Below are 14,163 nucleotides of genomic sequence, written 5' to 3' on the forward strand. Positions count from 1 at the left end.
AACAGCTGGAAGGATCGATGATGAGATCTCTTCTGCTAAATGAAGCCATGTTAATAGCATTGTGGTTAATTAAAGAGAGCTTTTAGCACCATAGACCACCTTTCGGTTGACAAATCTGATCAATAATTCATCCTCTTTCTTCCCTGTACAAAGAAAATAAACAATTTATCTTCTGTCCAACCAGGAGTGCTTTTAAACAAGAGCTTCTGTGTGTGCAAATGGCTCTCACATTTCCAGAAGGCATATTACGCAGAGCCGTTTTTTGCTGAATTTCAGTAATTATCCTGGTCTATCCTGTGATAATAGAGAGACACTATTCAGTATGTCCCTTTATCAGTGTGAACCATCGCTTAGACAACAGGGAGCATCGGGTTTTACACATCTACCACACATCATAATTATCTCTGCACTACCTTAATTCAGCACGTGCGCTGTCAGTCACAACCTCATACAGAGGCGCCAATTAAAAGGGGAATACTTCAAATGAAGCAATATAGGTTTGACTGAGGTTTAAATGGAGGGGGGTTCCCACACTTACCATGTCTAATTCTGCCTCCTTTTTGAAAACGGAATATGCCTCTTCATATCCGTTGGAACGAAGGTAATCAGCTATCGCTCGGTTTCTGAAAAACAAAGAAAGCCTAATTAGTTCTCTTGATAACCAGGCTTTATGATTGAGGATTAAGAAAAGAGCTGTAGTAAGAGCTTTTTACACAACTGAAAGAACATGCGAGCACATATTCAGACAGTGGTGGAATTTCGTTATGAGACAAAAACAACTGCTCATGGAAAACTCCTTAAGCTTTAATGGTGAATCAGGATAGATAAAGAGTGTGCGGGGAAAAACACTAATATGCAAATTGCTCAGTAAATTTCAGTACTGAGCCAAAGATGTGCCCTTAAAAATACACTTATGAAGGCAGTATATCTGATTAGCCTGGATAAGTCACCCAAAACAGAAACAGCAAAACCTGAAAAAAGCATTAGTGTACAAATATTTTAGATTGATCTACTTTTAAAGGGTAAGATTTTGCAATATTACCGATAACTAGGGGTGTGACGAGATCTCATGCTACGCGCAAATTAGTCTGCATACAATAGCCTGTCTTCCTATATCAAACCTATCTATGGACTGTGTAGTTGTAGCTTTGGTCTCTGTTTGCACTTTGAATATTGAGAGAGTACTTTGATCATGGTTGCACTAGCACTTATTGTTTGCCCTAAATAAGACTTAAGATAAAAACTTATTTATTTTTGTTATTTATACTGTTTTTATTTCTATGTTTGTGGAAAGGTGTTCAGTTATGAAGTCACACACAGCCTCAATCAGAAGTTCTGGAAGCTCATTATTTATGTACAGTAAGGTTTGAAGAGAAAAGCAAGTCAGTTGAGTGTGGAAAAACCTTTTATAGTGCTTGTATATTGTTGTCTTTCAATGCATTTTAATAATTCATACTCAAAAAAGTAGAGCTGAAATGACATTCATTACAAGATTATTAGTACTTAAAACATTTCAAAATGCACCTGCAGACTATTTTTACAGAAATTAATTTTGTCATGGAGGATTTCTATAAAATATTGTGCAAAAATCTCATCTCGTTCTTGTGAATCCAATCTTGTCTCGCCACCCCTAATGATAACAATAAACACACTACATTATTTTCCTTAATTGATTAAGATGAAATTATATTACATGTAAATAAATTAATTTTATAAATACACTTTATTCATAAGTGTCATGTTTGTGATTTTCATTTGTCATCTACCCATAGGATATTTATGAAATCAAAAAAGACTTGCGACAATTTTATTAATTCAGATACAGAAGAAACATGTTATTTGTGTATTTTAACTTTATTTTGTCAGCATTGGGAACTCCAACAGCCTTCCTTTATCCTTCATTAGACAGACGACTAGGGGTGTGACGAGACACGAGATTGGGTTCACGAGAACGAGACGAGATTTTTGCAAAGATTTTCAGAAATCCTCAATGACAAAATTCATGACTGGAAAAATAGTATGCAGGTGCATTTTGAAATTTAACTAATAATCTTCTAATGCATCTCATTTCAGGTCTACTTATGAGTATGAATTATCAAATGCATTGAAAGACAACAATATACAAGCACTGTAAAACGTTTTTACGGACTGGTTTTTCTCCTGTATGATTTCACATGAGTCTCTTCAGACCTTACTGTACATTTATGAGCTTTCAGAACTTCTGATTGAGGCTGTGTGTGACCTCATAACTGAACTCCTTTCCAGAAATTGAACATAAAAATATAAAAACAGTATAAATAACAAAAACAAATACGTTTTCTCTTAAGGCGGGCATAGCCTACACTGTGCGATGTTCGTCCGATTTTGAGCCGTATTCTGACTCGTGCGACTCTTTTTCGGGTCAAAATGTGTGCACATTCAAATAGAATACAAATGCTTTTTACTTTAATAGGGAAAGAATATGTCAGTTATTAGAAGGAAGCCTCCACCTCTGCTTTCAACACATTCTGAGCTGCTGAGGAGTCAGCAAGACTGTGGTGAGCGGAAGATATTCACTGATAGTAGTGATAGTGAAGACAAAGAAGGCTGTCAGAGACGCCACTCTGCTGTCCAAACTCTTCCTGGCATTGTGATGCCAGAAGGATCCACAGCCCAATATGGAAATGCTGTTTCAGCAAGACAGCCACATTGTGCACATATTCTCTTAAATCAAGATCAAAATCAAGATAGACAAGAATTATAATATCTATAGACCAGTCACCAGACAACAAAGAGTCTAACAGCACACAGGCAGAGGAAAAACTCATGGTTAGAGATAAATAATATGATTATATAGCCTATTTATACACTTGTGTGAACTATTTGGTGTATTGGCCAGTTCACTAAGGAGCAGACAATGAAGTGACAGAGCACTAGCCTCATATCTACTGACAGTGAGGGTGCTCTGATTAAAGTCAAGGTTAGCATGAGGTTATCTCTCATGTAACAGACAGCAGGAATGAACTACACTGCTTAATGCTGAAGGGGACAATTGTGTGTGTGTGTGACTCTACTCTGCTTTGAGTTGGACATGCTTAACAGATACCTTTCCTAGAGACACAGCTCAACAACAATGCTTCTTTGTGAGTCAAACAGAGCCGTTTAGCAAAACAAAACTGTGATGATTATGGCCATGTACATTCTGGAAAGTTTTGGGAGTGACAACCACAGTTAAATGCAGGAGTGAAAGGCCTGAATTCTGTGACTTATTCAGCGTGTATATTGTATACAGCAGTCAATTACACGTGCAAAACGTTGCCATCGCAAAGCTGTAAGCAAGAAACAGATGACAGCAGTTCAAAATAAATTTATTTAAAACCAATAATGAAACCCATCTGATAAATTTAATTAATTACTTGTCCAGTCTATCTATGTGCAGTAAAACATCACTAGCATTATATTTTGGATTTCAATTAAATAAGGTAAATTTTAGTTCACTAAATAATGAAATTTATGTTATCATTTACTCATCCTCATCAGTCATTCCAAAATTATGACTTACTTTCTTCTGTGGAACATAAAAGATTGATATTTTGAGAAATATCTCAGTGATTTTTGACTTCCATACAACTGGAAGTCAATGGGGTGTTGCTTCTTGCTTGGTTCCCAATGTTCTTCAAAGTATCATCTTTTGTGGTTAGCACTAGCAGATTTATATATAAAATAAAAAAAAAGGATCCAGGTTTGGAATGAAATGAGGATGAGTATCCCTATTAGGGATGAGTCACGATTTTCAAATATTCGATTAGTTGATTTAATAATAGAATATCGAATAGGTTGTGCGATCATTGTCTAGAAAAAAATCCCTGTTTTTTCGGTGCTGATGCGGTGGTGACGTGTTCATCGAGATCATTATACCAAATCATTCTGATGACAGACTCAGGCATTTCAGAATAACTAAAACATAAGACGCTGTGCAATAAAACTGATCCACTGGTTAGTCCAGTTATCCAATCACACCCTCTGTTGAGGCAAAGTCACATGAGTTTTTTCATAGAGGGATTTATTCGGTAAATGTGTTTCCATCGTAGTTTATGAGCATGTCTTCGTATTGGATTAAAAAAAAATGTATCCACCACCTCAATTGAGCGCATAAGTTATGTGCATTTTTAGAATGTGTTTTTTATGCGATAGGCCAAGCTTTTACATTCACTCGATCGCGCCACAGTTCAGTGCAAACCAAACTCAAATTACCTCCTACAGGTTCAGTACTCCGGTGCACTCCAGGGTCCACATGACAGCTTTCACAAATCAATTTTGAACTAAACTGCCAGTGTGAAAGCACCCTTAGTCACAATTATCATGGTTTGTTTGGTTGACATGAACACAAGCTTGCTCTCTCAGTGAAGTCATTGAAAGTATAGCGTGACTCTCTCGCTGTTAAGACAAGCCTTTTTTTCCAAAACAGAAACTCTTATGAATTCATAACATTTACAGACAAGAATATAACTGTAAATGTAAGTTATGCTAGAGTACCAAATTGAACAAAACAATATAACTGCAAAATTTGAATTTATGAATATCTAACGATTCTCGGTATCGCAAAATCCATATCATGGTACAACATAATACCGGTAGTCACGTTCATACCGGTATAGCGCCCACCCCTATGCTCTGGAGAAAAACAATCCTGAAAATCATTAAACAGCAAGTGCAATCTGTCAAAACACATCAAGCAGCCCACGTGAAACTCTGCTTATGAGCTTTTTTGACACATTTAATAAAATGCTTGAATAAAGAAGAGCTACAAAGACAACCATCCTTAACTGTGATTTCTGCCCAAATTCACTTTGGTCACATACAAAGTAAAATCCATGTTCAGGATATCATTAAAGGCCATGGTGCAGGTTTTTTTTTTTTTTTTTTTTTGCCAGTTTTCTAGTTGGTAATAAACATTTAAACAGTTATCCATTGTATTTTATGTTGTAGGGGATTACAAAAAAGAAATATAATACGGAAAAGTCGGTGATGTGTTAGCATTTACCAATAGCCTAGCGAGGATTCTAATTTCTCCCACAATGCATTGCATGACGTCACATGAGGTACTCGCTGTTGGACAACAGACGAAAGCCCGCGAGTAACGTTAGTAGCTAACGGTAGCTAGTGAAAGAGTGACAGTGTCAGATAAGTAAATATATCGAGATAGATAGATATCATAAGCATAACATAGATAGATAGTGAGAGATAGCATAGCATAACAGCTTAGAGATAGAGAAGAGTAAGCTAGATAATAAGTAGACAAAATGGTTTATTACTGTGTTTGTGGCGGGTGCAAAACTTTATCAAAACTGGACATGGGGTCCATTGTTTCCCCAAGGTCAAAGGGATCTTCCGAAACTGGGTGCAATTTGTCAAGATTAGGCGAGCAGATTTTTCAGCTAAATTAGCTCTGTCGCCGCCTACTCGAGAATATGCAGCGCGCACTTCAAAGAGGAGGATTAATTTACCACGCAGGGGATGCCAAGATGGTCTCACTTAGTTTAAAGAGTGAGAGGATGGCTAAGTTACTTCCTACCGCCGTGCCGTCTGTGAATGCAAACATCTCTGCTTGCCCTGTCCCGAGGTCGAGAGACACCGTCTGCCGCAAGCGAGATATTGCCACGGTAAGTTCATTCTAACGTTAATGTTTACAAGCTGCGTGTTAGCTAGCTCTGTGTGTATTTTGTATAGCTACCGTGTTCCCTTTGACACAGCCTCCACTATAAGCACGATCACTCTGACATTAGAAGAGCATTTTTCGTGATTCACGAATTTGAGCCTAAACAAAATTGCCCTGAAGTAAATGTCCATATCGTCATGAAAGCTTCGTGGCTAGTGTTTGGATCAGTGGTGATGATCATCAAGCGGCTTTCGCAATCGTGTGTTTGCGTTTTGTGTTAGACTGCTACGGTTCTCTTTCACATTTGACCGTGACCGTGTCGTCAGGGCTGTAGTGGAGGCTAAACGCAGTTTACCCACCGCTGAAATTATGTCAGAAACAGTTTATCCACTTCTCACTTCAGAGTTTAGCTACCTCTCAGTAAATTCATTACCTCGTAGAGTTTATGTAACTTTACCACATGTATTACCACTAGTATTGGTGTAAACATTTAATAGTAACATTCAAATCATCAAATATGTTCTGAATTTCTTTTATGTATTTTTTAAAACATTTAGTAGCGCATATCAGGGTCCACTGTACTGTAATCTCCCTGGCAATCTCGTAACATTCTGTTTACTGTTTATGTTTGCTATAATTCATATGCAGGACAATTTCATGTGTTTCCATTAGTGGCAATGATCTTTATACAGTATTATTATTATGTCTGCAGGTTATGCAACATCATTAATGAAGGCCCTTCGGGAAAGCTACACCAATTCACCTGCAGCTCTTCCAGAGGTTAGCGCCAGTTTGTCCTGATGCACCCGCCCCCATCGCCAAATCCTTCAAACAGGTTCCTGAGGAGGCCGTCAGCCTCTACCTAGCCCGGCAGTCACGCTACAAGAACCTAATTTCACATTATTTTCTTTCCACAGACAAGTCCAATGATTTAGTTGTAAGTATTCATTTAGTGGTGGTTTCCTGCATTCTGCATGTTTTTTTTTCTTTGTGTGCTGTTGCTTTGGTTTTACTTTGCACAAAATCATTACTTTTTTTCTTAGGCTATTGATTCCCGTGATCTTGCTTATAAATTCCGATTCAGCCATTAGCCTACCTTCGTGATCACGCAAAGAGGTCTGGAGAGGCGGTCCGTTCAGAATTACAACCAACATAAAATATAAGTGCATGTACTAATTTGCAGTAATGTTCGGTAAATATAAACTATATATATATACACACACACACAATTCATTTATTTAAATGGGTTAGGGTTATGTGTGTATATATGCATAGGCGTACAAACATACATACATGCATATATATTATAAATAATATAATATATACTTCAGGTTACCAGAAGTTAGCTAACTTTAATGAAGAGTTGGTCATGTGAGCTATAGCTAGCTGCAAGTAACCCATTATCTTCCAAATAAGCATTAACTAAAACTGGCTACATAAAATATACTGACTAGATTCACGAGAGGTCGGCTAATGTGTGTAAAAGTAAAAAAAAAAATACAGTAATTTCATTATTTTACCAGCGAGCGTACTTCGGAAGCACTGAAAATGAATGGGGTTCAATGCTGGAACTATCAGTGTTTGGAACTATTGGCCGCTCCACGACACGCGTTACTTGCGCATTTTTAAGTTCCTATGGCGGTCTATAGGAGTGTCGTAACTCTCTCTCTCTATGGCTCTGGACCACACTATTGCAGGCAAAAGAAACAATGTGCAAACGTTTCAGGTCTAGCCCTTCATCAGTGGGCTTTTTTTTATATAGATTTGTTTACTTGCAACCTGTGTCTTTGTTCAGTAATCTTTGTCCTTGTTCAGTAAATGTTTAGTAACCATTACAAGCAATGCCAATAAACAGTTTTTTTTTCTTATAGAAATTCATGTGTTCTGTGTACTTTATAACATTTTGAGGGCAAATTGGGCGATCACAACAGAATAAGCAATTATTATTTTTATACATTTTCATCCAAACGAGGCGATTGAAAGCCCTGATAGGTCTGGTCACGACTTTGGAATTGTTGTCTGATGGTTGAAACCACACGAGAGGCTTCTTATACTCCTGCCTAAAACTCCATAAGCCCAGGCCAGCGTATAGCCTGCCTGTACGCAGTGTACCGGTATTGCCTAGGGATAAGTAGGAAAGATTCTTAAGTTTTAAACTCTGTAAGTAGGTTGGAAACGTCTCTGATGCATGTTTATTGTGTATGCAACACATCTCCTGTCACCTATAGCTGTTGTTCAAAGGACTCGGTGTAAAAAATAAAAAGGTAAAGTAAACATAAACCATGAACATACTCGTGCGTGCTGGCTTGAAGGGGAGCATTATCCTGCATGAAGTGTGAGTATGCTATGTGTAGCACAAACGGATTCAGGCATTATGCCTCATATCCAGGATGCTGCGTTAGGCACGTTACAACTGCTGGCCGCGGGGTGAGGTCCTCGACCAGCAACCAAAACGCGCTCACCTCCCTACAACACAAGCTCTCCACCACAGTTTTCATGGGACGACACCGCCCAGAACTCACTCCCTCTCCCGGTAAGCCTGACGGTGTCAATGACAGTCACGAGGAAAACTAGTTAGCACTATCAACAATAATCACACTGACTGAAGACATGACCAGCCTACTCGTCGTCAGCTACGTTTGCAAACAACATTTTCACTGGAGATAGAGGTGAAAGCAGGACACTCGGCCTGGCAAACAGATACTCAAATTATACTCGAAATTTACTCAATGATGCCTTATTAATTTCAGTATATTTAAAGTAGCCTATGCCTCCTCTGTAGAAAATGGTTATATTACAAGACACAAATTCAGATAGCCTTCTCAGAGCCTGTTTTATTAAAGGTTTGAATGAATGAAATGTCTCTTCTGTATTAGAAAAAGAAATATATAATTATTACAGGTTTGAATGAATGAAATAATGTCTCTTCTGTATTAGAAAAATAAATATATAAATAAGAAATAACTAAAAGAAATACCTCCAAATTTAACAAAAATAGCTCTCACAAGCTTACAAAAACAAACTAACAAAATGTATCTTTAGTCTTCCTCTTTATCCTGTTTTTCTTCCTCATTCTCCTTGTTTGCCCATCTATGTTTTGCTTTAGAGCTGATCTTTCCCAGAAGTTTTGAAAACCAGGACATTTTCATAATAAAAAAAAAAAAAACCCAGCCAGGACAGGACGTGAAAACAGGACTGTTGGTCCCCCTAACCTAGTCTAAAGTCTGGGTCTAGCGCGTACATTCAGATGCTATTTTAAGCGCGCATGCTTGGGAATAATACAGAATGAACAACGCGCATACACTGTAGATGATTCTCTCATCTACACAGATGCATTTTACTTTTTGCAAATGATACATTATTATAAGGAAAACTATTTAAACACGAGTGAAATCATTGTTGTGTTCATGACGATAGGAAAAATAGGCATAAAGCGTACACATTTACCCAAATTATTATGTGCATGTTTAACCGAAGCTAATTTGGGTGGGTTTGTCCCATCCCCGGCCCAATGTCACTTCTCTTTATTTTACGGCCCTGACGAGAACATCGATCTCCTCGGCTGTGAACCATCAGAACTGTAACTAAACCAAGCGCGCCGCTGCCTGCGTCTACCTCATGTGACGTCATCGCCGAGTCGCGTAAAAAAATAACCGTTACTAACCAAAAACGTCAAAAACTGGACTTTAACACCATTTTGGAGACATTTCTAACTTTATATACATATCTTAACTGCTTTATGTACCCATTAATCGACAGTGGTGTTTAACCTGCACCATGGCCTTTAAGATGGCCATAAGATGAAATTTCAATGTTTCATCATTCATGCATGATGTGGATGTACCACATCAGACAAGTACCAAAGATCAGTGTTGGCAGGCATAAGTAAACAAGCAAGCATTAAAAACAACAAATTGCTTTCAAATAATTCCCATTATGAGGTAAAGTGTCATGACTGTTATACCCTTAGGTGCATGATAGTCCTCAAACATCTGCCCAACCGCTTTTGAATAAATGTCATTGAAATCCTAGATCTCAATAACAGCAAGCCACAAGAGCTATTTTTTGTGATACTGCTATCTGCACAGTCGCAACACAAATAAAAAAGTGGAAATAGTACTAAAAATGACAAAGAAAAGAAAACATTGTGAACAAACAAATGAGTGCTCAAAGCTCTGGGCTGGTATCCATGGAAACCGAGAAGCGAAGTGGCGAAGAACCTGAGTGGGCAGAGATGCTGAAGACAAGGAACAAAAGATAATCTTCATTTAGAGAGGGCTTCCTCAAACTAAACAAATAACTGTCTCAAAACATGCAGAGCTGCCTCTTTAGACAGCATTTTTGGCTGCCCTATGATTTCCAAGATGTGGAAAATGCGGATGCATTAATTTAATGCGCGAGCGTGAATCTCTCTGCTCGCGCGCGGAATATGATATGCCGAGCGTGAATCTCTCTGCTCGCGCGCGGGAACTGGGCGCGCGCTCTCAGATACACTTCTCTTGTAAGAATTCTCTCTCTGGGCTGAGTGGGCTCGCTGCCTCGCTCAGAGAATATGCCTGCACTTAAAAACGTGTTCAGTGCAATCGCGAATCGCTCCTCTTCCCCAGCTAACAATTTTAGGTTATAAGAACGTTTTCATAACGTTCCCATTAAGTTATAAAAACGTTATTTCTGAATGTTCTAGGGAATTTCAAAAAGTCCCGTTTTTTAGACGTTTTATTAACGTTATTTCTTGGTTATAAGAACGTTCAATTCTCCCGTTATGTAAACGTTGTATTAATGTTATTTCCTGGTTATAATAACGTTAGAACGTTCAATTCTCCCTTTGTATAAACGTTGTATGTATTAACGTTCTTGCTTGGTTATAAGAACGTTATTCAAACGTTCAATTCTCCCATTATATAAACGTTCTCTTAATGTTTTTCTAAGATAATGAAAAACGTTTCATTCAATAAAAAAACATTAAGAAATGTTTTAATAATTATTAAAACCTGTCTTAATGTTTTTTATATAACAATGTAGCCTATATAATAGGCCTAGCCTATATGAAGAACCTAAAACAAGAACTTTCAGATTTTAAAATTAAGACAAAAATAAATAAAAAAAGACCCATGAATCATGTCTATAATATGTGTAATGTAGTCCACTGAAGTCGAGTTGAATTGAACCCAAGTAGGCCTATAGTTTATTCCAATAAACCGATTTGGGTTGAAGTGACCATATGAAATTAACATGAACATAAACTTGGAAATTGTTGTAAAAATGAGCTATATAAATTAAATTAACTTTAACTTGTGAATGTCATTGGTTGTTTTTGGTCATTATCCTTGTCCTTGTGTTCCCATTGTCTCTTGTCTAGCTTTGTTCCCTGTACCATTGTTGGTGATTCTATGTTTAGTCCAAGTTTATGTTCATGTTAATTTCATATTGTCACTTCAACCCAAATCGGTTTATTGGAATAAACTATACTTGGGTTCAATTCAACTCAACTTCAGTGGACTACATTACACATATTATAGACATGATTCATGGGTCTTTTTTAAAATTTTTGTCTTAATTTTAAAATCTGAAAGTTCTTGTTTTAGGTTCTTCATATAGGCTAGGCCTATTATATAGGCTACCTTGTTATATTAAAAACATTAAGAAAGGTTTTAATAATTATTAAAACATTTCTTAATGTTTTTTATTGAATGAAACGTTTTTCATTATCTTAGAAAAACATTAAGAGGACGTTTATATAATGGGAGAATTGAACGTTTGAATAACGTTCTTATAACCAAGCAAGAACGTTAATACAACGTTTATATAAAGGGAGAATTTAACGTTCTAACGTTATTATAACCAGGAAATAACATTAATACAACGTTTACATAACGGGAGAATTGAACGTTCTTATAACCAAGAAATAACGTTAATAAAACGGGACTTTTTGAAATTCCCTAGAACATTCAGAAATAACGTTTTTATAACTTAATGGGAATGTTATGAAAACGTTCTTATAACCTAAAATTGTTAGCTGGGGAAGAGGAGCGATTCGCGATTGCACTGAACACGTTTTTAAGTGCAGGCATATTCTCTGAGCGAGGCAGCGAGCCCACTCAGCCCAGAGAGAGAATTCTTACAAGAGAAGTGTATCTGAGAGCACGCGCCCAGTTCTCGCGCGCAAGCAGAGATTCGCGCTCGGCATATCATATTCCGCGCGCGAGCAGAGAGATTCGCGCTCGGCACATCATATTCCGCGCGCGAGCAGAGAGATTCACGCTCGGCATATCATATTCCGCGCGCGAGCAGAGAGATTCGCGCTCGGCATATCAGATTCCGCGCGCGAGCAGAGAGATTCACGCTCGCGCATAATATTAATGTACTTTCGCGCTACAATAATGCGCTCTCGACATTTGCCAGGATAATAACGCCATAGCGGTACACACACTACTCAGATAACGAAATTTGTCTTGCGCATAACATACTTGGACCCTCGCATACACGTTTATAATAATAATAAAAAAAGGAATACTTTTTTTGATAATATATAAATCATAACACAGAATCCAGAAAAATAAATTTCTGAAAAAATAAAACATTTCATAAGGCCCTATTATGTTAAAATGCAATACATTTTTTATAGTTAAGTTTTGTGAATTCAATTGATTAGACATCATTTTTTATTTTTAAATTCAATTAAACCATTCAAAATAGAATCCAGAAGAATTCAAAATAAAACAGGGAAATTGGGAAAAATATAACTAATTTCACAATATATATCTAATAGCTAATTTACTGATGCATTTGATCTGTAACAGTATGTTTCAGGACCACATGACTGAATCTGTAGCACAAGAGCAAGTCCTCATCAAACGTCAAACTATAAATATCAGGCAGGGCGGTGGCAGTATGCATGTGCAATGTGTAAAGTGAATAAGGAGAGCGGCTGCAGGAGAAGAGATGAGCAGCATTACCTCATTCTTTTTGGAGGAGAGTCATCTCGCTCGAACATCATTTCCGCTAAGTGCTTGCTTCCGGATCCACATCACCACTGCCAGCAAGACAGCATCCCGTACCCCTCCCATATCGACTCCACAAACCCAGTGCATCTCTCCTCAGTAAACAAACAGTCTTCTCAGACTCAGATGATCCCCTGTGGGTATATCTTGTCTGACTGCCTCTGGGCATTTGGATTTGCTTTGCTTATTATCCAGTTGCCATCATGTATCAGAACATGGCATCACAGGACTGCAGAATTAGTCCCTTTGCAGGCTTTGAAAGTTGGTAACCTTTGTACAAACAGAAAAAGAAGTCTGATCTCCCTGCAGCTAGCCTGTACATGAAACAACATGGCCGACAGAAAGTGGCTTTCATCAAAGCCAGCACTCTCACTTTGTGACTCTATCCAGGGATTCTACGGGAGAGCTCATTATTCCCTGATAAAAGGCTCCTAAACGGAGGTTGCTGCAAGTCTGCTGAGTAAGCGCACACAATGTGTTCTTGAAGCATCCAAGTAGACTGAACACTGGTTTCCAGTAAGAACCAGTTCAATAAATGTCAGACCATAACAAACAAGCTCTCAAATCTGATGACTCTAAAACTAGAAAACCCCAAGAAATAATGCAGGAGCCACAGCATATCTAACATTCTCACCTTATCAGTTCTCAAAAAGCCTTGTTAATTTCATCTATACTACATGTTAGTGAATAGGTCAAACAATGCCTGTAATATGAACAGGGAGCTTACAAAAATCAAAAGAGAGCATGTAATAATGAAACCATGATATTGACACGCATGAAGCAGATATTGGTGCATTGGTAAAAATAAGGCTATTGTTCAAACCAAAGATATAGCAAGCAAATGATGCATTATGTAGCCTAAATATAACAATATGCAGTGTTGCATTACAGTAAGCAACACTATTGCTTACATTACAACACAATCTTGCTTTTTAAATGAAAAAAAAAAAAAGAAATAATCAACAAAAAAATGTTTTAGGCTAAATGATTTATGAATTTAGTTTGAGATCAAAAACAAAGCCCTGCAGAACTGCCACAGACATGGATTGGAGGAAGGACCTGAACCATATCTAGGCACCACCAGAATATTATATACAACCAGATGAAAATGGTGACTGCCATTTAAAATGGGATTTAAAAATAAATAATAAATTAAACACCCAAGTTGATGCATAGCAACATGCTAAACCAACCTGAACACCTTGAAGGCCTCGAAAATCATTCAGTGCTGAAAATTTAAACCCTACCCAGAAAATGTGACACTAGAGAAGAAAGCCAAATAAATGAATGAAACATACAGACAGTCTTATTTTAGTGATATATTTTCTTTATACTTGCTGCCATTGGGATCCATCTTTTCCAAATACGGAGTATCATTTCATTTATATGCTGACAAAACCCAACTGTACCTCCCATTTAAAAAAAAAAATTCAAGTTCTTTAGAAATCCTTGCATGTTTTCAGGAAGTGAAACTATGGCTTACACACAATTCTTTGGCTTTAAATGAGAATAAAACTGAAGTAG

General features: G+C 37.5%; 1 protein-coding gene across 2 annotated transcripts in view; it reads right to left on the reverse strand.

Moving 5' to 3' along the window:
* The window catches only part of pafah1b1a (platelet-activating factor acetylhydrolase 1b, regulatory subunit 1a), a 66,149-nt gene that overhangs the window by 17,521 nt on the left and 34,465 nt on the right, over positions 1-14,163 (reverse strand). For both annotated transcript variants that reach the window (XM_056263469.1, XM_056263470.1), the window contains exon 3: positions 539-623. In XM_056263469.1, the coding sequence (XP_056119444.1) occupies positions 539-623 (85 nt within the window). The remainder of the gene's footprint in view (positions 1-538; positions 624-14,163) is intronic.

The sequence above is a fragment of the Rhinichthys klamathensis genome, unplaced genomic scaffold, assembly GCF_029890125.1.
Source record: "Rhinichthys klamathensis goyatoka isolate OS25496 unplaced genomic scaffold, OSU_Roscu_1.1 h1tg000206l_1, whole genome shotgun sequence".
In the NCBI taxonomy this organism is placed as follows: domain Eukaryota; kingdom Metazoa; phylum Chordata; class Actinopteri; order Cypriniformes; family Leuciscidae; genus Rhinichthys; species Rhinichthys klamathensis.